The sequence below is a fragment of the Hemitrygon akajei genome, chromosome 20 (assembly GCF_048418815.1).
Source record: "Hemitrygon akajei chromosome 20, sHemAka1.3, whole genome shotgun sequence".
In the NCBI taxonomy this organism is placed as follows: domain Eukaryota; kingdom Metazoa; phylum Chordata; class Chondrichthyes; order Myliobatiformes; family Dasyatidae; genus Hemitrygon; species Hemitrygon akajei.
This window is the reverse complement of record NC_133143.1, coordinates 33,447,329-33,472,602: the sequence shown is the minus strand read 5'-3', so window position 1 is coordinate 33,472,602 and position 25,274 is coordinate 33,447,329. Positions and strand designations below refer to the sequence as shown.

The following is a 25,274-nucleotide window of genomic DNA, read 5'->3' as shown; positions in this document are numbered from 1 at the left end:
AAGTATCAGCGGATTGTGTTGAAGTCACTTCAAGATGATTCTGGCCATTTGGGGGTTGACAAGTCCTATGGATTGCTCAGAGATCAGGTCTACTGGGGCTGGATGAAGCCAAAGGTTAAAGAGTATTGTAAGTTGTGTATTTGATGTATACAGAGGAAGATGCTGCCTAAAAGGGCCGCTCCATTGCCCAATTTCAGAGTGCGGAGCCACCTGACCTGGTGTGTATGGATAGCCTGTCAATAGAGCCGGATGCCAGCAACATGACAAATGTTTTGGTCATTATGGATCACTACACCAGATATGCGCAAGCCTTCCCTACCAAGGGTCAGAGGGTGCCCACTGTAGCCAAAGGGTTATGGGAGAAGTATTTCATTTATTATGGCCTCCCCAGGTGGATACATAGTGATCAGGGATGGGATTTCGAGAGCAAGCTAATACATAAGTTACTGAGCATGCTTGGAGTCGAGAAGTCGAGGACTACACCTTATCACCTGTAAGGTAATTTGCAGCCCAAGAGGTTGAATCAGTTCTTGCTAGACATGCTCGGAACCTTGGCGATCTGCAAAAAGAACAAGTGGAGGAGTCAACATATTGGACAATTGGTCCAATATTCTACAACTGTACACAAAATGAAGCTACCGGGTACTCGCCATATTATCTAATGTTTGGGTGTGAGGCGAGTTTGCCTGTTGACCTCTGTTTTGGAGCTGGTGAGGAAGACCTACCGCAGAAGACTTATCTGAAGTATGTGTCTGATATGAGAAAGTAGCTGAAAAAGGTTTATGAATTAGCTGAGGTCTTGGCTACCAAGCAGAATCAAGGAAATAAGAGGAGGTATGATCAAAAGGTTAGGCTCTCCCAACTCATGCCTGGAGACAAGTCCTCATAAAGAATTTGCGGCTACTTGGGAAGCATAAGTTGGCTGACCGCTGGGCAGCTACGCCCTGTGGAGTTAAGAGTCAGATGCCAAACGTACCAGTTTTCCTAGTGAAACCAGAGGATGGGAATAGGTCTGTAAAGATTCTCCATCAGAACCACCTTCTACCTCTGGAACAAGAGGTGCGTGTTGACCCAGAGCCTGACCTGGACCTTACACCTAGTAAGAGGACTCTGGCGATGTGGGGACACTGACGGACCAGCAGCTGGAAGGATTAGACCAGCCCCTGCCCCCGGAAGGAGATATGAATTCGGAGGATGAGGAGGTGGGGGTGTGGTATATGCTGCCTTTTGCTAACTCCCCACTAATTGAAGAAGAGATTCCCAACCCTTCTAACACTGAGGGAGGTGAAATGGGGAGGGGGGGCCACCAGAGGACAGGCAGGCTTGCAGCTGGACCACAAAGGAGGGGCCGGGCTCTAATGCAGCTGAGCTCAGCCAAGTGGCAGAGGGACCTGAGCTGGAATGCACAGGTAACAGACAGGGGGAGGCCTCGCCATGTAGCCCAGACGTACCCAAGAAGCGTCTGAAACTGAAGAATTAGATGATGGGATAAGGAGGTCTCAAAGAGTCAGAAGACCCCCAGATAGGCTGGCCTATGTAGCACCAAGGGAACAGAGCATTGTGACTATCCCCCTAGTGAGATAAGTCACTAGCATTGCTAAATGAATTGGAGGTTCTGACATTACAAAATTCCTTTGAAAACATTGTTATTAATGGCGAAATGACAAATTATTTCTAAGTCATGAGGACATGACTAATTGTGGTGGGAGAAGAATGTAATGCCCTGGTTCAAATCTTTATGTTAATGCTGTAGGTATTTCATTTAGCTGTTCTGTAGGAGCTGTTAATTCTGCTTTCAGCCTGTTTGGGTTATTGTTGAAGATAAGGGATGATGAGGAATGTGTGCCACCCAATTAGGATGGTGGAACTGGGGGAGGGGAAGGTTTTATTGGTGAAAACCTCCCCCAAACTAAGGTTTGTCTTGGAGCTTATGTTCGGAGGGAGATGACGAGCGAAGATGCTGGGGAGAACTGGTCCCCAGTGGGAGGCCTGTTAGTTCGAGATGGATTACAGGCAACGTTCGGAAGGTGGTATGAGTTTTCATGAAGACCAAGCATCCAGCGCATCAGTGACAGAGAAGTTCAAGATGAGCTCCAACTTGTGCACATTTGACTGTTTAATTATAATGGGCCCTTTTTGTTTTATCTTTACTAACCCTTTAGTTAAGTAAGTTTCATAAATATAATTCCTTTAGTTGTATTGTTACGTACCCCGTAACTGGGTGTCTAACCAGCAGAGAAAGAAGAATCCGTTGGAGTCTGGTGGTACTATATTCAAAAGTGTTTAGTAGTAAAATACACAAATCAATATCAATAATGCAAATATATGGATAATACACGTTAGTAATAATAAACCTAAAAATATGGGTATAATAATAATCAATAATAAACAAACTCTATCGATGTCTAGGGGATAATAAATTGTCATTTATAAGTATTATATTGTCATTTATAAGTTCAGTTCAGTTCATACGTGCTGAGGTAGATGTTGGTTGTTGTGTTGTAATCGTTGGAGAGAGAGAGCGAGCGAGCAGTAACAGCTACAGGCAGGCAAACCTTCCTTTATGTTCTTGATCCGTCGTTTTGTTGTGGCCATTCAGGTATGACCCCTCTGTCCTTCAGCTGGACCGTTCTTCTGTGGTGGACTCGTCACTCTGGCATGAGTGGACACACACACAAGCCCCCCACCGGCCCTGCAATAACACTGTGAGTTAAACTGACCGATCCTTTGTTCGATCTCCGATGCCCCACACCTTCACGTGGGTTCCAACACTCAACCAGTGCTCAATAGTGTGTCTCCTGGTGTGTCTCCCCAGACCTCACTTTTATCCCTACTCACGGGGGTCTCAGTTGTCAATCAATTTTGAATGGCTGTGTCCATCAAACCAGCCCACTCTGGATGTCCACTGAGGAATTTTAATGAACAGAATGGTACAAGATAAACAATCCTCTCGGAAGCCATAAGTCTTTCAGAAGTCATAATATGGTGAATCACCAAGTCTCACTCCCTTGCTTTATCTCTCTCTTACCTGTAGCAGATGTTCCAGTTCCAGCATGTTTTCTCTTACATCTCTCTCTCTCATTAGCAGCATAGCAACAGTAACGGTTTGTGATTCTCCCGGGGGGGGGGGGGGGGGACATGGGCAACTCTGCACCCTTCTGCCCATCAGAGCTGTTCATCCTTCGTAACAGTATGAAGTGTGCTGACTGTTATTTCTTGGCACTGAGTTGTAACAGGGTAGCAAACGACACAGCATCCACACAAACTGGGGTTTGGGGTGGGAGAGCTGTCTCAGTCTCACGGGTTTGGTGGGACGGAGTGTGTGTTCCCTAGACTTGCACCTCCAAGAAAACCAGCTGGGTATCTCATGTTCTGCTGAGGCTTTATAAGGCATTAGTCAGACCACGTCTGGAGTATTGAGAGTAGTTTTGGGCCCCATATCTAAGAAAAGACATGCCAGCATTTGAGAGGGTCCAGAGGATGTTTATGAAAATGTTGCCGGGAAGGAAAAGCTTAATGTATGAGGAGTGTTTGATGGCTCTGGGCCTGCAGTTGCTGGAGTTTTGAAGGATGAGGAGGGCAGGGGGATCTCATTGAAACCTACCAAATATTAGATAGTACCTATATGTTTCCAACAGTGAGAGAATCTATGCCTGGAGGGCACAGACTCTAAATAGAAGTAAGTCCTTGTAGAGCGGAGATGAGGAGAAATTTCTCCAGCCAGAGAGTGGTGAATTTGTGGAATTCATTGCTATAGATGACTGTGGAGGCCACATCATAGAGTATATTTAAAGCAGAGGTTGATAGGTTCTTGATTATTAAGATTGTCAAAGGTTATGGGGAGAAGGGGGTTTATAAATCAGCCATAAGGCAAATGACTTGGTGGGATTAATGGCCTAATTCCATTCCTATGTCTTATATCCCTGATGGTGAGGGTTCTTAATGATGGATGCCATATGTGAGGCACTGCCTCTTGAAGGTATGGTGGGGAGGTCATGCCTGTGTTGGAGCAGGCTGAGTTTACAAACCTCTGCAGCCTCCTGCGATCCTGTGCATTTGTGCCTCCATAGCAGGCTACAGTACATGTGTTGGCACGTGGCCAAGTGGTTAAGGCTTTCATCTTGTTATCTGAAGGTTGCTAGTTCAAGTCTTGGCTGAGGCTGCGTGTTGTGACCTTGAGCAGGGCACTTAACCGCACATTGCTCTGTGACGACACCAGTGCCAAGCTGTATGGGTTCTAATGCCCTTCCCTTGGACAACATTGGTGGCGTGGAGAGGGGAGACTTGTAGCTTGGGCAACTGCCGGTCTTCCATAAAAAAATCCTTGCCCAGGCTTGTGCCCCTGGAAACTTAGTCTATTGAGACTAACGGAGGCCTACACACACAGTGCATTCAGTCGGAATGGTCTCCATCGTACATCTATGTAAGAGACCTTGGTGATGTAACAAATCTCCTCAAATTCCAACTGAAGTAGAGCCACTGGCATACCTTCTTCATCATTGCATCAATGTGCTGGGCCCAGGACAGGTCCTCCAAGATGTTGACTCCCAGGAACTTGAACCTATTCACCTCTTCTACCACTGACCCCTCAATGAGGAGTGGTGTGTGTTCTCCCAACCTCCCCTTCCTGAAATCCACCATAAATTCCTTGGTCTTGATTGCATTGCGTGTGAGATTCTAATTGTGATACCACTCCTGTACGCCTCCACATCACCATCTGAGATTCTACCACCAATAGTGCTGCTATTGATGAATTTGTGCAGGATAATGGGTAGAATGATAACTACTCATTCTGTCCAGGGTCATTTGTACTTGATTCATTGGATTCTTATTTTCGTAGTCCCTACAATTCATTTTCATCCCCAATATTCAACCTTTCTTTCCTTTACTCTACCGCCAGGCTGTTTATATTGCCTTACATAAAAGTTATGTGACATAACAACCCGGCTACCAGGAAAACCTGGAATATCACAAGCAGTATTAGCATCTCTTGTGAGCGTAAAGATCAAAAATACAATCTGTCAATATAATCCAGCATGTTTGTTTCATTTATTAGTGCTTCACCTTGTTTGGGTATTTTGAGTGATGAATCAATTGGCCTTTTTCTTTATCTCCTTACTTTGTGTCCTTTCCATGAAGCACAGAGGGATCTTTTTCTTACTTCTAATGCAGATATATTTATCCAAAAGAAATGCCATCTGCTACTGCTGTGACTAAATATAAAAATTGTCAAGCTCTTCCTAAAAGGTGAAATTAAGAATAACTTGAAATAACTGATGTTTCTGGAATGGAAGGCTTAAGATTGAGGAAATAAATGACCTTACTGTTACTTATCAGAATACGTTCTGGTTGATTTGTCATGTCAAGTCCAAGATTCAATACTTACGAGTCAGAGGTCCACTACCTGAAAAACAGTTAATGTTACTGTACTTGAGATGAATAGATCAAAACACTTGTTAGAATGCCAGATAATGTAAGGAATGTTTTTAAAGGGAAATTAATTAAAACTTTGTCATGCTTACCTTAATCTTCAATAAAGCACACTTGTGCAAAAAGGCAATTGACTCCTAGATAGTTAAAATTTAAGTGTTACCTATGAATGATTTGAGTACTTGTCAAGTACAAACAATTAATAAGTGTCAGACATGACCTTGAAAACATTGACTGGTGTCTTTTCTATCTGTCCTTCCATTCATCTGTCTTATCTCATCAATAGTACAAAAGACAGCTGCAGAAAGTCTCTCTGCAGTGTCACTGGTGTTATGGCATATTCTGAAGTTATGGATGATAGCAAATATTCTTTTCAACAGCAACCAGCCTCCAGATCTGAATGTGGATTGTAGATTCAATCTAAAATGCAGTTCAGAACAATGGTCTTACTGGGCTAAGTTAAACTGCAGATTGAGGTTCATTGCAAACCATGAAATACCATGTTGACCTGACACGCCTGCATATGCACGAATGCAGCTCAGGACAATGGTCTTCCTGGGCTAAGTTGTTTGCGTGGGCTTAATTGTATGACCTGTCTGTGTACTCAGAGACTATGGTGATTAACATACATTTTGGATGTCCAGAGTGTTGGTGCAAGGATCTCATCATCATCATTATTATGTGCCAAGTCTTAGACACTTAGGTTGGATAAGGAATTAATTCTGTGTTCAATTACAAGTTCAGCTCCTGTTGTAAGTAACTCAAGCACTTCAACTGTTAACAGCAAAATCTTTGATTTATTACCTTCCTAGCCATGGAGCAGTTAAAAGAAGCATTATTGATATGCAGTTAATCATTTACTCTTTTACAACCACATTGTTAGTATTTTTCCATACCTGCTGCACACAGCAGGACATTGAAACTAATACTAAAGCAAATGACTGCCGCTGCAAAAATACTGAAATACATCCAGTCCAGGGGTTCCCAACCTTTTTTACGCCATGAACCCTTACCATTAGCCGAGGAGTCCATGGATCCCAGGTTGGGAACCCCTGATCTAAACAGTCCTAGATATTCTTTTCAGGTTAGGCAGCATTCCTAGAGATTGAAAGAGTTCCATTTCAGGACAGTAGCCTTTCACCAGTTCTGTAAACCCAACAACCAAAAACTTTAATTCTATTTCTTTTTCTTCCCGCATATGCTAGCTGATCTTCAGGTGACTTACAGCACTTTTGTTTTTAATACTTATTATATTTCTTGCTTTCAATCAGTACAGACATATTTTTGAGAAGAAATAGATGAAGACAGTGTTTGGCAGAAGGTATGATGCTGCCACCAAAATGCATAAGTGCATCTTGAGAAGACAATGCTGATGGCAAGCAAAAAAAGCATTTGAAATATTTTCAAAAAAGTTTGACAAAAAGCTAAGCACATTGGCTATTGCTTGCATGAAGAAAGCACTGTTCAAATTCCAAAACAGCAAAATAAACTGCTGTGTACAAATTCACTAAAATGCCAACAACAAACATACTAGAATACTTTTTCAATTCATTGAAGGCTTTTTTTGCCTGAAGTTCAGTACAATATGGTCAGTACGATCAGGTAAGGAAGAAATAACCAACTGTGAGAACCACGGCAACATTTTTGTAAACTTCTGCAAAATTCAATTTTAGTGACAGAATGTTGTTATACTCAAGAGAATTATGTTGAGAGTTATTAATTCTGAGACAAAAAATTGTTTGAGGAATGTCCTGACAATTTCTGAGTATGGTAACTTTAAAAATACACTAAGTTGATACTAAAATCACTCCATATTTATGTCCATCTTCAACGTTTTAGTTCTCAAAAAGACCATTATCCTTTGTTGCAATGTTATGTAACTTGCTTTCATTATCAAAAGTGCTCATCAGTTGGAGTTAATGTAAATATTGTAGACAAATTTAATGATATACTAGTTACAGTGAATCAGCACATAGTTTACTGTTAATTTTATTAATAAAATATACTTTATTATATTCACCTGCAAAGTGTTGTGCCTGTAGATAATGCTGCTAACAATAGTCAAGATTTTTATTAAAAGTGAATACTCTAGCATTGGCTCAATTGCCTTCAAATTAAGGATTTGCTACAATATCAAATCCATTTTATCTCCATGAGTAGTTCCAGAGATAGAACTAGAAGAAAATTCAACAGAGACTATGAAGAAAGTTGAACTCCCTTCATAAATAGGGCCTGTTCCCATGCTGAGTTCTTCTGTGTGCTTAGTACTAAATGCTATATTTTGTACTGTGAGTAATGATGTATGGTTTACTGTCTTAATTACCTTCCAAATTTTATGAATGAAGTATATTATTGGAACACAGTGTAGTGGTTGTCATGATGCTGTTACAGCTCGGGGTTGTTACGTACCCCGTAACTGGGTCACTTACCAGCAAAGATAGAGCGGTCCGTTGAAGTCTGATGGTACTATTTTAAAAAATTTTTATTGATAAAGGGGCACAAAAATAAGATTAATACAAAGATTCAGATAATATACGTCATCAATACTCAATCTAAAAGCGCGGGTATAATAATAATAATCAATAAGAAATAAGCTCTATCATTGTCTAGGGGATAATGTATTGTCCGATGGAAATATAAAGTTCACTCAGTTCATGCAGGCTGCAGCCTTTGGGTTTAAGAGAGACGGTTTTATACTTGCCCGGGTCTTTTATGAGGCCAATCCGTTGAGTCGGGGGAGTTGGTTCCCCGTTGTTAGTTCAAAGTCTTTTTCTGTGGTATCAGCCACCAGTTCCCAGGCAAGGGAACTGAACGCACGTGGCTTCCTTCAAATGGCTTCCCGCTATTCCGGGATTGCTAGCGTGTCTTCTGGTGCGTCTGAGGGGCCGTTCCTACAGCCCCTCTTTTTATCCTGACTTGCAGGGTCGTAGATGTCAATCAGATTGGGGGATGATACAATCTCTCCCCTTCACCCAGCCCACTTTGCCCGAGGGCTCTCACGTAGCATAGGATCTCAATCCACAAATGTGTCTCCAAGAGACAATGGCCATGTCTCATGACTTGACATCGCCGGGGAACGAGGTATTTTGCACGTCTCTCTCTCATTTCCTGGGTCTCCTGACCCAACCCAATAGTGCTCTTGCAATTCTCACAAAGGAGGGGGGGGCTGCGGGCATAACACCTCCCCTCTTCAAAGCGTTTTTACCAGCGGTTAAAAACGAAGTAGTACAGAGTCTTACAGGATTGGGGAAGCTAACACAATACCAAAATTTTTCTTTTCTACAGAGTAATACAGTGATACATTCAATTCAGCATCCAAACAGTTAACGATTACAGTGTCACTTCCTTTACTAGCTTAACATCTTGTACCGTACTAAAGTCTTATAGCATCAGACTTCAACTTAATAACCACCTATTTTTTTTCAGCAAACAAAACTAACGAGTTGTGATCTTAAGCTTACGTGTATACTACCACAGGTCATGCAAATACCAATCGTTATGTTGCTTTCAACTTAACAGGCAGGCTTGCAAGGGGTTTGTCTTTATTATTCACATGCTTTGTCGAAATCCCGTACAACCGGCTGGGCTATTTAAAAATGGCGCCCTTCATTAACCGTGGCCTCTTTTCCGGTGAGTTCCTACGTGAGGAACTCGGGTAGTTTGGCGAGGTAAACTCCCGCCCGCCTCTTTCATAGGGGTTATTTTATCAACACTGTGCCCAAACTTAGACCATTTCCACCCAATTCTTTAATTTTACACAGGTGGCTAGCCCTCTCGTCAGGACCCTTCAGGCTATTGGTTTTTAATTCGAACTCTTTGTTCAAGCAGCATTTCAAATTCTGCCTCTTCACACCACATTCTGGAATAACAATAGGGTGGGGGGCCCCGTCATCTCCCGGCTTAATCTGTAAGCGATCTGCAGGGTTTAAAATTTCTTCATTCGATTTGGGAACTGCAGATTTCCCGTTTCCTTCAATAACAATATTTATCTCCCCATTTTTGAGCTCTGCATTGAGTTTCACCACACCTTCGAGCACAAACACCGGGGAACTCTCACTTCCCACTATTACCAAGGTTAACCCTTTCTTCACTGAACCAAGTCTATCTGACCCAAAAGGACGGCCGTCTCGTTCAACTGAATCAAATACCTCAGACTTTTTCTGAGCTCCGTTACTAGGTTCAGTACCACGTGCATCCCCATCTTGGGCACACTCAAACGGGACATTGGCCTCTTCCAGGCTTTCAATACCCGTACCCTTTTCAAATTCTAAGCTCCCCTGATCCTCCCAGTTACTCTCTGGGCAACTCCCTTCCGGAGTAAACTCAACCCCACGGGCTGAAACAACCTCATCTGCCAACCCAGCAGACTTCTTCAAGGCAAGGGCACCCTTTTCATCTAGGACTGCCCTCATTTCATTGTCGGGAACACCTTTAGAATTTTCAACTTCGTCAAACAGGTCTGCCAAACCAGACAGATCATCCATGTCCAACTCTGGACCTCTTAACCGCTCTAACGGTTCCTCATCTTTATTTTCTGCCTCTAGAACCTTGCTCCTCGCTAAAGGAAGATCTACCTCCTCTCCCTTACGCTCTTTCACTTTACTACTCTTCATTTTACCACCCTCTAAACCCTCGTGGCACAGGGTCGGTAAAAACGTCTCGGCCAAATCGAAACTGGCCAGATTTAAACTGCTCTCATTCTCAGCTGCCTCTCTCGACAGGCTGCGAGTGACCGCGCATGTGGGATAGCTCTTGGAATCTAGGGGCGGAGCCTCAACACTCACAGGCTGTTTTATGAGCATCATGGCTGCCCAAACCTTACCACCGGCTAAATCGTTACCAAGAAGGACGTCCACGTCAGTTCTCGGGAATTCTGATGGCACCCCTATTTCAACTGGTCCAGACACCAGCTCACAATCCAGAATGTCCTTATGTAAGGGTACCATTTCTATCCTTTTGTTTATTCCCTTCACCGCTACCATACCCGTTGTTCGACCAAATTCTAGTACCTTACTGCTGATCAACGACAGCTCAGCCCCCGTGTCTCTCCAGATTCGTACGGGAATTGGTGGGTCCCCCTCCCTCAAAGACACGGTCCCGTGTGACAGACAAGTCTCAGACCCTTCTCGTACTCTGTCTACCCGGGGCTCTCTTGTTGATTTACTGATTACCACGGCACATCCGATAGGGACTGCTGCTTTCCCTTTTCCCATTTCCCTCCTCAGAGCAAAGCACCGAGACGCAACATGCCCGCTCTTCCCACAATTAAAACAGGTCAAGCCCAGAAATCTCTGGCCGTCTGGCCTTTCCCCCTCAACCTTATCACTAGCTCCCGGCAGGACCTCTGCCTCAGCCGGCGGGCTTTCTCGATCATTCCCACGGTCTTTCGGGGAACTTTTATTCGAGGAAAACTTTGCCTTGTGGGTTAGGGCATATTCATCTGCGAATCTAGCAAATTCTGAGATGGACTTATTTGGCTTCTCATTCAAATACATCCAGATCTCCTCCGGAACACACTCTTTAAATTCCTCAATCAAAATTAACTCCCTGAGACGCCCATAATCCTCGTCCACTATTTCTGCGGTGCACCAACGGTCCAAGAGCACACCCTTCTCATGGGCAAACTCGGTATATGTCTGATTCCACCCTTTCCATAAATTTCTGAACTTTTGTCTATACGCTTCAGGTACTAGCGCATAACCCCGGATAATGGCCGCCTTTACTTTGTCATAATTCTCCTTCTCTTCCTCCTCCATGGACAACGCCGCATATGCCCGCTGTGCCTTCCCTTTTAACACACTTTGTAACAACGCCACCCACTGTGCTCTGGGCCACTTCTGATTCACTGCCACCTTTTCAAAAAGCAAGAAATAACTATCAACATCCGTCTCCTCGAATGGGGGTACTAACCTCAACGCCCGACTAACATCAAACCGCTCCTCTCAGCCTGACCCCTGACTGCGTTGCTCTTGCTTTAACTTCTCCATCTCCAAGTCATGTTTCCTCTGTCTCTCTGCCTCCCTCTCCTTCTCGGCCCTTTCCTTCTCCTTCTCAGCTGCTTCCAGCTGTTTTAACTGAAGGTCATGCTCTCTTTGCTTCTCAGCTCTGTCCTGCTCCCTTTTCCTCTCTAACTCCTTTAGCTGGAGCTCATGCTCCCGTTTCCTCTCTAACTCCTTTAGCTGGAGCACATGCTCCCTTTCTTTCTCAGCTGCTTTAACTTAATTTCATGTTCCAACCTTACTTTCTCCAACTCTAACTGAGCCATCCCACTAGCTGGTAACTTTTCAGGGATATTTTCCAATACCTCAGCTGCAAACACATTCTTCTCGATGTAATACTGAGTTATGGCCCTTCACACCTCCCGCTTTTTCATTGACGACCTCACCTCTGCGAGGTTTAACCCCTTCGCCAAATTTACCAAGTCTGATTTGGTGGCCGCCTCTGGCGCCTCCAGAGATGGGTTTTCTATAAATTCATCCATGTCCATCTTTGCTGGTTTCCCGTCTGGCTACCCGCGTACCAGATCCAAGTTTGGACTTACAAGCCCGATTCACTGGCTCCCCAATTTGGTATCAAATCTCGAGACGAGAACCCCAATTTTGTTACGTACCCCGTAACTGGGTCACTTACCAGCAAAGATAGAGCGGTCCGTTGAAGTTTGATGGTACTATTTTTAAAATTCTTTATTGATAAAGGGGCACAAAAATAAGATTAATACAAAGATTCAGATAATATACGTCATCAATACTCAATCTAAAAGTGTGGGTATAATAATAATAATCAATAAGAAATAAGCTCTATCGTTGTCTAGGGGATAATGTATTGTCCGATGGAAATATAAAGTTCACTCAGTTCATGCAGGCTGCAGCCTTTGGGTTTAAGAGAGACGGTTTTAAACTTGCCCGGGTCTTTTATGAGGCCAATCCGTTGAGTCGGGGGAGTTGGTTCCCCATTGTTAGTTCAAAGTCTTTTTCTGTGGTATCAGCCACCAGTTCCCAGGCAAGGGAACTGAACGCATGTGGCTTCCTTCAAATGGCTTCCTGTTATTCCGGGATCGCTAGCATGCCTTCTGGTGCGTCTGAGGGGCCGTTCCTACAGCCCCTCTTTTTATCCTGACTTGCAGGGTCGTAGATGTCAATCAGGTTGGGGGATGATGCAATCTCTCCCCTTCACCCAGCCCACTTTGCCCGAGGGCTCTCACGTAGCATAGGATCTCAATCCACAAATGTGTCTCCAAGAGACAATGGCCATGTCTCGTGACTTGACATCGCCGGGGAACGAGGCATTTTGCACGTCTCTCTCTCATTTCCTGGGTCTCCTGACCCAACCCAATAGTGCTCTTGCAATTCTCACAAAGGGGGGGGGGGCTGCGGGCATAACAGGGTATTCCAGAGATCAAAGTTCAATTCTAGTGCCATTCTGCAAGGAGTCTTGCAGAATGCATGGGTTGTCCCTGGGCACTCTGGTTTCCACCTACAGCCCAAAGACATAGCGGTCTACACAATCGGTCACTGTAAATGATCCCGTCATTAGATTAAGGTTAACCGGGGTTGTGCGATTGCTGAGGCAGTGTGGCTCGAAGGCAGTATCGCTAAATAAAATAATGTTTGTTGATAACAGCAAGGAGAGTTTCCATGCTGAATGAATCCCAAGACTCTAAATGGTGTCTAACTTCAATGCTCTGCTCTGTGCGATGACTCTGACATGTGAATGCCTACAGCTAATATTATGAATAAAGAAGATTTTTGAGGAAAAGTAAGCTATGTTGCCTCGATATACCACTCACTTAATGTGAGGTTCAATACAAAACAAATCCACAATACACTACACAGCCAGTGTACAAAGGAGTTGCTGAAGGTTAAACAGCTGATTTGATTTTGATGTATCAGTGAGAAATTTTAGCATCTAGTCCACTCCCCGAAGAATATTCACCTTCCTCTAGAACATAGAACAGTACAGCACAGTACAGGCCCTTTGGCCCATGATGTTCTTCTGACCCTTTAACCTACTCTAACCCTTCATTCCAAAGTAGCCCTCCTTTTTCGTTTCATCCATGTGCCTATCTAAGAGACTTTTAAACATCCCTAATGTATCTCACTCTTCTTTTCTCTACTCCATGTGTTGATGAAGATATGGTCTCTCTTCAGTGGACATGGTTACAGAGGTTAGAGAGGGAGGGGTGCAGCTATTGTGAATTGTAGGAAGGAGTGCAGTGGGACAATGTGAGTTGGTGGTTGGATTTTAGTCTCTGTTGAATTTCGCATGGAGATAAAATGTATTTGATATTGTAGCAATTCCTTAATTTGAAGGCAATTGAGCCAATGCTAGAGTATCCTTTTGAATAAACGTCTTGACTATTGTTAGCAGCATTATCTACAGGCACACATTGCAGGCGAAAGCCATTGTTTGCCATCTCTGTCAAGGACAGCGCTGTGCTCGCCACAAAGCTTGACTACTAATTAACTATTCCTTCTCCACAGGTGATACGAACAGCTCACTTGGCTAGGCAAATCTTTAGAGTTATTGGATTGTGATAATGAGAGTGTCTAACTGATGCTGGCACTGCTGAAGGAAATAGCTACTGGGCTGCCATAACTTAGTGCTTACTGCACAAATACTCATTTTTCTATTTCTTATGACTTGGAAAGATGCTATTTGGCCCATTGAGTTTATACTAGCTGCACATCAATTTAATTCTTGCACTTATTTCCCTGTGACCTATTCTCTCTCATATACTCACAAACTTCACTCTGATTCTCATACCACCTATCTACTATGCTCAGTAGCTGCAATTTACAACAGCCACTTATCCTACTAACCATGGCAATGCAGTGGAAAGGATCTTCTTTTTAAAATATGAATAAGTAGAGTATTCCCAATAGAAACATAGATTTTTTTTCCCCGTGGATGGGCCAGATTGTTATATTTCCTGGTACACAGCCATGGTGGAAATACATTAATGCACAGGCATATAGAGAGCTAATTTAAAACAGACCAATTTATTTATGCAGTGTTGCAAAAATCTGATTTTTATTACCACAGCATCCCTTTCATCTGCCCATTAAAATAGTTTTCTGCTAATTATGTGTGAAAGCATACCAGCAAATAGGTGTTGATTGCAACACTTGCCAATCTCCTGTGAAGACATGCATGAAAATTCAATGCCAAATGGGTTATAAGGGGTAGATTTTAATTCTACCACAGCTGTTACAATATTCCAGGATCTACAGTCCTAGATGCCAGTGATTTCCAATGCGAATGAAGGCTTCAATTTGTGTGAGCAATTTGTTTGAAACTGGCAGCATCCCATTTGTTTTCACGTGCATTTCTTTTTGTCCGCCTGCTTCCATCTATCATCTACCTGCTGCTGTTTCCCAACTCCATTTGCCCCCCTGCCCACCCTCCCCCTCTCTATACTGGCCATTCCCCTCACCATTCTTTGTCCTGATGCAACTAGAATAGAACCAGGGAGTGGCACCAGCCATTACTTTATGGCCTACTTGGACGTTACCAATACCTTTGGCTCCATCGGTTTGGAGGAATTGTGTAACACCTTCCTCAAATCTGACTCCCAAAAACAGTTGCCCATTCTGAGCTTTTGAGTGAGATTACCAGGTAGAGCGAGAGAGAGAAAGAAATCGAGAATACTCAAAGCTTCCTTGAAGAAGTGCATCAAGCAATCTGCTGGAGGAACTCTGTGGGCTCAGCAACAACTGCGGGTGAGGGAAGCTGCCATTTCCCTCACCCCACAGAGGCTGCTCAATCTGCTGACTTCCTTCAGCAGATTGACTTTTGCTCACAAGACATTCATACTGATTAGGGTGAGTGATGCCATTGGATTCCAGCTACAAGCTTAGCCTTTAGCTGAGCCATTGGGTGAGGACAGAGTAAAGAGAAAATTAAAATAAAACTACATATGCTGGAAATCTGAAAAAAAAATAGAAAATGTTGATGTTGCACTTCTTCAAGATAGCTTTGGGGTATACATTTTAATCTTTCTTTCTTTCTGTCTGGCTGGTAATCTCCCCTAACAAAGCTTAAAATGGTGCATCTGTTTTGGGAATCACGTCTGAGCGGTGTGTTCTGCAGTCTCTCTCATCTGATAGAGTCAAACCCATTGATAATGTTAAAGTAGGCCACCCATAAAATAGCAACTGGTTCACTTCCCTTAATTTTTCTTGGAGTTATCACAGGTTCACCTTACTTCGAGATGGACAGTGATGAGGAGAGAAGGTCTTCAACCATTGGGAGGAGCTGGTTGAAGAGTACTCTCACAACAGCTGGAAGATCACTTTGTACCACAGTCAGATTTTCCCTTCATATCCTCTTCCTCCTAGATGTGGACAATCAAATTGTACATTTATCCTTAAAACTCCTTACTTCTTAGTTTTAGGATTTGATTGAATAAGCTGTGGATGCTGCCTGCCTTGAAGGATCTCAGCCCAAAACATCAGCTGTTTATTCCTCTTATAGATGCTGCCTGATCTGCTGAGTTCTTCCAGCCCTTTGTGTGTGTTGCTTGCTGCTTTTTTTGGGTTTTTTGTATCAGCTGTTTCTGATGCTTGACCACACTTTAATTCGTGATCAGTTCTCAGTTTTTCTCTCTGCACGAATACTACTTCTGCCGGGATTTCCCAGAGTTCTGTTTTATTTCAAACCTCCAGCATCTGCTGTGTTTTGCATCTCAATGTTCTGGCACTGTTCAGCTTGTGTTTCACTTTCAGCTGTTCTAATATTTATCTGCCAATAACACGCTTCCTTCTCAGCTGACCTTTTCCTCTTGGGCTTCATATTCTCACGTTCTCTTTGCCCTATCCTTCTCACTAATTTAAAACATGCCTTTTTTCCCCTCTAAGTTTTATGATGAAAAATAATGCTTGACCTCAATCATTATCTGAATTAGTTCTCCACAGATCATGAACTGCTGAGTGTTTGCAGAACTTTCTATTTTTATCTATTCCTTCATTTTCAGATAACCTAAAACTCCTGATTTAACACCAACACGAATCTGCAAACAATTCTAGAAGTTCCACTATCACCTTCTCAAGGACAGTGTAGAAACAAGATCAGCTCTGCAGAGGCAGAACCATCTGGTAATTAATCACGACAACCTACAATAGAAATTCTCTTTTTTTTTCTTATCCTTTAGCTTTCTAAACCTAGTTGATTTCCTGTCTAGATGTTATATATTAGCCCGATGACAAAAAAAGCATGAAATTGTCAGTTCTCCTTCCGTTGACACCTCCCAGCTTGCACCTGCAGCTACCTCTCAGTCGCCACACAGCTAATAGGATTCACGTGCTGCTCATTCCAGACTCATCACCTGCAGCCTATTTAACCCCAGTTCTCATCCACAGTCCTTGCTCGCTCATCAAACAAGCCATTCTCAATCGGTTGCTGCCAGCTTTCACCATCCCTGCCCAAGGCTTACCACGTTGCTTGTGCTTAGTTTCTGTTCCCTCTAGTTTGTGGTTCCTTGGGGCTTGTATTATGTGGTCTATTATTAAAGTTTTCATTCACCACTGAATTGTGTCCATTGCTCTGCTTTTGGGTCAAGCCTCCTCTACTTTTTCTGACACCTTGGTTCGAGACTCCAGGGTACAAGCCCCAGGCCAATCTCATTCAGGGTCTTGCATCTGTCATCTCCAACACCTCCAGAACACATGCAGTTAGGGAGAGCTCGCATAACCACCTTTGAGTATGAGTTTTGGGGGAGAAACAACTTGTGCATTTACTGCAGAGTGGCTGGCCACCAACGCATCATTTGCCCACTGTGTCTGGGATATGCCACCTCCAGGTAGAAACAAGGGATGTTCTATCTGGCAAGCTCTCCCTGACCCCTCGTTCCAACATCATGGCATGTCTTATTCTCTCTGTCCTCCTCTACACTCCATCAGCTCTCCACGCACAGGAGGTACTGGTGGATTCTGGTGCAGAAGACAATTTTCTGGATCGGACTGTGTGGGTAGCTTGGACTCCCTTCTGAGCCTACCTCTCACCCCTTCAACATCATGGCCATTGACTCATGCTTCTTGGGGTCTGGGATAGTCAGAGCATGCATATTGCCTGTGCACATGAGCATTGGAGAGCACCAGGTGTCCATCCTATTCCTGATAGACTCATCCAACACTCCTCTCATCCTGGGATAATGGCTCTCCACTCATGACTCTCATTTTGCCTGGTCAGCTGGTTCACTGCTGAGCTGGGGACCCAACAGCCTGCACCCCATAAATCCATGGAGATGAAGGAAACCCTCATCCTCACCAAACTCCCTCAGGAATATCACAACTCAGCCATTGCCTTCAGTAAAAAGGAAGCCAGCACCTTGCCACATCACAGACCACATGACTGCATGATCAAACTCCTCTCAGGCACCACCTCTCCCCTACGACATCTGATCTCCCTCTCTCTTCCTGTGACCCAAGCCATGAATGACTACTTCAACCAAAACACTACAGAATGGCTTCATGTGCCAATCCAATTCCCAGCCAATGCAGGATTCTTCTTTGTCCAACGGCAAGATGAGGATCTTCATATCTGCATTGACTACTGTCAACTCAAACAAAATCACTATTAAGAACTGTTATCCTCACTGAGCTATCCTCTGGGTCTAAGCAGTGTGTATAATCTGATCTGCATCCACCGGGGAATGAGAAGAAGGCAGTGTTCATAACACCAACTGGCCAACTTAGCAATGCCTTTTGGACTTTCCAACAGTTTGGCCATTTTCCAAGCTTTCATTAACGAGATCCTCCTAGACATGCTACACATGTATGTATTCATCTATCCTAATGACATCCTCATCTTCATCAAGAACCCCCAAGAGCATGACTGTCATGTCCACTCAGGCCATCATCACTTCTTCAAAAAAAACAACTGTATTACAAGTTAGAAAATTGCCAGTTCCACGTTCAAGTCATTTCCTTCCTGGGTCATGTCCTTTCACCCAAGGCATAGCCATGGACTCAGAGAAAGTATATGCCATCTTTGAATGATCCTGACTGCACTCCCTCAAACAGCTACAGTATTTCTTGGACTTCTCCAACTTCTGCTGTGGTTTGATCAGAAACTACAGCCAAATCACTGCTCCTCTCAACTCCCTCATTGAGTCACCTACCTCACAGGTAACCTGCTGCAGACCATGCTTTCAAGGAGCTCAATAGACAGTTGCCATCACACCCATTCCCTGCCATCTGAACCCTGCTGGACCATTTGTGGTAGAGGTAGACGATCTGACGTGGGCGCGGGGACCGTCAATCCTGGTGAGAATCTTTTGGGATTACACACCCTTGTGCTTTCTTCTCATGCAAGTTCAACTCTGCACGATACCATAATGGAACAGAAGACATGGAACTACTCATTATGAAATGGGCCTGAGAGGAATAGAAACATTGACTGATGGGAAACACCAAGCTCTTGTGGTCCAGATTGACCAACAAAACTCATATCCATACAACAGATGTGCCAACTCAGGCTGGCTGGGCTCGCTTCTTTGAACAATTCAACTTCACCATCTCCTACCAACCCAGTTCCAAGAGCACAAAGGCAGAGGCTCTGTCATGACAGTTTGACCCAGTGCCATGAGCCCTGTGGCTTGCTGTAGAACACTGACCTTCCAGAGCTTTTGAACACCTGTATTTGCTAATCCGTGCTTTAACTACAGTTGATAAGTGTTTTGTGTTTTCAGTTTGACCTTGTCAGGTTAATTGTGGCTGGTATGTGTTTCTCTCAGTCTATGATTATTCATAGAGGACTCTCAGTTAGTGCCTGAGTTGGGGTCATTGTGTCGGACAGGATTAATTACCTCGTGGCGTTGCTCAATTGCTCTCTGAGGCTCTGATTCTGATGTTCCATGTCTTATTTCTGTCTCTTCATGGGGATCCTGCCATTCCTCTGCACCTGGGCCTCTGTGAGCACAGCATGGTACCCAGCTGAAACAGAGGTTGACCCTCAGCACACCATTTCACCATCTCAGGTCCTCGCCCCAATTGTCTGGGACTTTGAGAACCAGATCTGCCAGGCCCTACAGCCTGAGTCTGCACCAGACGACGCACCTGACAACCGCGTGCACGTGCCAGCGGTCTGGTGCACTCTAGTGGGCCCACTCCTCACCCCAATGGTTGGTCAAAAACAGCCAATCAGCAAATGGAGAATTTTTGGTGATGCTTTGCCACCCCTGACCCTTCCAAAGTTTCTACTCTGGGCCGAGCTGTCCCAGAATCTTCACTCCTCCTTTGTCAGGGGTATGTCACACTTTGAAGTGCTTCATGGCTACCAACCCCCAATGTGCCCCATGGAGGAGCCCACGATGGAGCTCTTGTCTGCCAGGCCCCCGTTCACTACTGCCAGAATGCTTGGAGGAAGGCACGGAGGGCTATTCCATCCACCAGCCACACCTACTGCCACCTGGCCAACCACCATCAGCGACCAGCCAAACTACTCCGGAATGGGGACCATCAGAGACCCGCCCCTGTGTACCGACTCCCGCATGCCCTCACCCCAGTTCATCAGTCCCTTCAAGATCATCCATCCCATCAATCCAGCCACTCCCCATCTCCAGATGTCACTGTCCCTCAGGATCACACCTAACTTCCACATGTCCTGCCTCAAGCCCCTCTGAGCTTGCACCTCTGGATCCCAGGATGGTGGAAGGTGATGCCGTGTACAGTACATGGTTTGTTGGATGCTGGATTCATATTGCTCTGGATGGGGTTTGCAATACTTGGTCAGCTGGGAAGGATACGGCCCAGAGGAGAGTTTTTGGGTGTCGTCCATTTTCATCTTGGACCCATCACTCATTGATGAGTTTCACTGGACCTGCCTGGATCATCCTGGGCTGTTGGGAGCCGGCTGTAAGGTGGGTGGGGGCAGTGGTGGTCCTGTCAGTCCCACTGACACCTCCCAGCCTGCACATGCCGACACCTCCCAGTTTCCACCCAGTTAAAAGGATCCATCTGCTGCTCACTTCAGACTCATCACCTGCAGCCTATTTGAACCCAGTCCTCATTCACAGTCCTTGTTCACTCATTGAACCAGCTGGCTTCAACTACTTGCTCTTAGTTTTCACTCACCTAAAGTTTACCTTGTTCATTATGTTTAGTTTCTGTTTTCTCTTATTCTGTGGCCCTTCGTGGCCTGTTAATTTGTGGTCTATTATTAAAGTTATTGTTCACTGCTAAATTATCTCTGCTGCTCTGCTTTTTGCGTCAACCTTCCTCTACATTTCCTGACTGAGATCTTCATATGAAAAGAAGCATTTTTTTTTGCCATGGATGGAATCCACACAGAATAATCAAGTTTAGAACTGTGAACGTTCCAGTTATCCAGCAGTCCTTCACACGGTTGACCTGAGCTTTGAAGTCTGGAGGGTGAGCCCTTTGACACAAGCCGTTCACCTCTGTCCTGAAAGCTGATGACTGACAGGCGCAAGAGCACGTGATAAGTAACAGGCGGCCTTAGCGCATCCACTACAAACACTTGGTAGCGAAGGTGCCGGACACTGCAGGACAGGTTTCTATCTAAACAGCCTTTCAAACATTTAATAGGGTGTATTGTTTAAAGAGGGAACAGGAGTAGCTCGGCTGCATTTAAGAACGTGTGATGGATGACACTATGGATCCAAAATATGGACTGATTATAATTCCTGTATATATTTACTATAAGAATAATGTATATTTTAGAAATAAAATAAATACTGATGTCAGGTCACATGGATAACTTTACTTTTCAATCCAAGGTGCCACTGAATCCTTATTTAAAATTCTCAGTATCAGATTACTTTTAATTTATAGAAACCGTACAAATTAAAGCCACCCTCTATTTCCTATTACACTCGGGGAAATTTGCAGACAAGATGTCAGGGAAGACAAAGCGTTATGATGGCATTTCACAGATGATACTTCTTACTCTTGACATGAATGCCTAAGGATTGTCTGAATCAGCGTTCCACTTGGCAGTACATTAAGAAAAAATTCCAGCTGACAAGAATGGTGATGCAATCCTCGCCCGTTATTTCTAAAGTAAACCAGGACCTTTCTCCAAACACAGGCAATGAAAAATATCCAAAAATCTAGCCCTAGGAAAGGAAAGATGTAAATCAAATGAATGTAAATTGCGGCAATGTGCGGGAATTCGCTACCAGCACGAATGGTGAAAACTTAACAAATTGGCTTGACTTCGGGGAAAGAGGCCGGGACTACCCGTCCCATTCTGCAAGAAGTCGGTGTGAAATGGACAGAGAAAATTCTGTTTTAAACACAAGGTCAGGCATGAATTGATGGCAGTGCTTGTCTGCTCGATCGAGCGAGGCTGAGAGGACGGGAGGAGGGATGCAGAGCCCCGGCGTTTGTCACGTCAATGTCTCGCTGTAACAAAGCGGTGGCAGCAAGAAGGAAGAGGCGGAGTCAGTAGGTTGGGGTTGGTAACTGTGGCGAGTGGTAGCGGCAGTCCGGCTGTCTGCGGAACGGTGGAGCAGTTTTCCCATTGTGTTAGAGCGGAGCCTGATTCACTGGCGCAGTTCACAAGCTGAGCGAAGGGTATCGTTAGCTTTCGTCTGTATTCTTCCACCCAAGGACTTGGAGGCGCGGCGATTGTAATAAGGCGGCGTGTTTCCTCTTGCCATTTTACAGTTATTGGCTCATTTGCGTGTTTTTAGAGCCTGGGGTTTGCTCCCTCGGGAAGTGAAGCCAATGCAGAATGTATGCCAGAGGTTCTTTGAGGTGACTTCAGTGTTAATCCAGTCCCCCGGGCCATCGCATTGAGTTTGCCCCATTTTCCCTTTCCCTGCTTCTGGGGTTTCAGTCCCATCTTGGAATACTGAAAAAAATACTTCTGTAAGGATATAAGAATACAAGTAACAAAATGGACGGATTGTCAAAAAGGAATGAGAAGTTGGAAGTGCCAGAGGAGGAAGAAGTCGATCCGAGAATTCAGGTAATCATTTTTGTAAAATCTTTATTTAATTATAGATTTTCAGATTTGTTCTGCATGGTAACATTGAAAAAGACTGAAGCTGGTTTGAAGGTTTTATACAATATCCGAATGATAAATTCAGGTCATTCAGGGTTGGGAATTCTATTTGTGTAATTTACCTAGACCTCTCTGATGTGCAGTAAGTTTCCTCTGTGATGATTTACCGTGAACCCAATGTTGCAACCTTTGGTAAAGCCCCCTACTCAACTGCACAGAAAACTCATTATTATACCCCCCCCCCCATTACAGTCGATATGAAGACCTGCACCACAGGTATGGTGACCTCTTTTTATGATTTACAGTAAAAATCCCTGTAATGCTGATTTGCTGTAACCTAGAGTCTTGAAATCTAAGGCCTGTACCAGAAGTATAGTAACCCCCACTTGACTTGTGATCCCCATGCTATGTACCCCCAATATTACAATCTATAATAATACCTGTAGCCTATAATAACCCTATTATAATCTAAAAAAGGATAATACCGTAAGACCTTACTGTATCATGTAGTAATCTTAGGTTAGGTAAAGGTTCCTTTAGTATCAGAGAATGTATGTAGTGTACGACCTGAAATTCGTACTCTCCACAGCCATTCACCAAACAAGAGACCCCATAGAATGAGTGATAGATCATGAAAGCCCTGAAAGCCCTCCCCCCACCATCGCAGTAGCATCAACCCCCTGCCAGCAAAAACACTGACCTCCCCCCCACACTATCTCATTATATCATCTCCGATGACCCTTGTAATATTTACAGTAAAGCTCAATATTACAATTCACAATAGGACACAGAGTAAAGGAGGATAGAAAATTGAAATCCTACACTTATAGAATCCCTCTTATGATCACCTCTATTATGATTTATACTGGACATATTGTATGGACTGTAATTACAGAATACAATCTACAAGAACCCCCATGTAATATGATTTATAACCAATAGCATATTTCTAATATTCCATCTAGTAGTCCTAATTATGTTCTATTATAAAACCATATTTTAAGATTTGCATTATTAATCCATCACATTAAATGATTTATAGTAATAACGTCTCAGTAACCTACAGCACAAACCTCATATTCATTTAATCCAGAAATCCATCATATAGAAAAACCCCGTTTTATATTGTACAGCAAAGCCTACATTATAATCTTTGATAAGCATCATATTATTCCAGTACAGTTCTATTACTAGTTCACCTGAGTTATAAAATGTTCAATAAACCTTGCATGATAAACTACAATGTTTGCCAGTTATAATCCAAAGCATGATTTCCATAATTTTATTCAAAATCTCCTGTATTGTAATATACAAAAGGTCTCCTTGCATTATCTTACTCTAGAAGACCTGTTTTCTTATCTATAAAAAACAAATAGGAAGCCAAATTGTAGGTTGGCCTTAATTGCAAGAGCATATGAGTATCTGAATGAATGTATCTTGTCATATAGAGCTTTGCTGGTAGTACATCAGGAAAATTTCTTATAGACTGGAGATCCAGGGAAGGATATACTTGCAATATAGGCCAGACGGTGAAGGTTCATCAGATTGATTCCTGGGTTAGTGGTTGGCTGTGGGGAGCAGTGGTTAAGCAGATTGTGGTGATACACTAATGCGGGTAGAAGAATGGAAAATAATCTTGTGAAAGCACCCACAGTTCTGTTGGACTTGATAGAGAAGATGAAAGGATCTTCCCTTCATTGGACTGTCTACAATGAGGGGTCATAGTCTCAAAATAAGAGGACAACCATTCAAAACAGAAATGATAAATTCTCTACCCAAGAAGACAATGGAGGCTCAGCCACTGAGCATTTACAGGACAAAAAAAAAGTGACAGATTTGTTAATATTAAGGGAATAAATGGACATGAAGTTAGTGCTAGAATGTGGCCGTGATCTCGTTGAGTGACAAAGCATGAACTAAGGGCCTAAGGCCTGCTTTTGATTCTGTTTCTTCTATTGTGTACAGCAAGGTCTTTGCATTGTGGTCTGCAGTAAAATATATGCGCTATGATAATGTTCCTGATACTATTACCTTTATTAAAAATGGGATCTGACTGACACTTCAGATTTGGTCATTTGTTGGAATTGAGTTCTCTTTATTTATTTCACCAGGCTGTATGTATTTTGCAAATTAATATAGGATTTAAATACCAAGCAACACACACAAAATGCTGGAGAAGCTCAGGAGGCCAGGCAGTATCTACGGAAAAGAGTAAACAATTGAGATTTCGGGCCAAGACCCTTCTTCAGGACCCTGAGTCCTGCTGAAGGGTCTCAGCCAGAAACGTTGACTGTTTACCGTACTCTTTTTCATAGATGTTGCCTGGGCCGCTGAGGTCCTCCAGCATTCTGTGTGTGTTGCTCTGTTATTGCCCTCTTGACCAGCTGACTGATTGTATTTGCCCAATTTTGTTAAACTTTGCTTCTTTTTATCAGGCCTTTTATCTATTAACTGTTTGAGCATTTGGCTGCCTTTATCAAAGTTTTACACATTGTCCATGTGGATATTATTTTTCTTTCACTTTGATTAAATTTGAATTATAGATGTGCTCTAAGTCACTGTTCTTCGTGGTTATTCATGAGGACATATCCACATTATCATGTTGCTGTATTATTGTTTTCTGCTGTTGTTTATCTTCAGTCCAAAATGGAGGAGCTAGCAGTAAGTGGCCAATTTAAAATAAACTCAAAGTCATATTTAATTTATCATTATTTGTCATACTTGAGTATATGGCATACTTGACTTTGAATTTCTTTTTGATCAGACATTTTCTGCTAGCTGTTCTTCTATGAATTGCACTTGAAGTAAATTGCAGCAGAGAACAATGCTACAGCTACTATGGTCGTCACTTCGATAAACATGAAGTACACATACTA

General features: G+C 43.5%; 1 protein-coding gene across 1 annotated transcript in view; it reads left to right on the top strand.

Annotated features, from left to right (window-relative positions):
- Positions 1–21,695: 21,695 nt before the first annotated feature.
- sh3bp5b (SH3-domain binding protein 5b (BTK-associated)) overlaps positions 21,696–25,274 on the top strand; it is a 66,674-nt gene continuing 63,095 nt past the window's right edge. Inside the window, exon 1 of the mRNA XM_073024106.1 lies at positions 21,696–22,362. Coding sequence (XP_072880207.1) covers positions 22,291–22,362 — 72 coding nt within the window. The 5' untranslated portion in view covers positions 21,696–22,290. The remainder of the gene's footprint in view (positions 22,363–25,274) is intronic.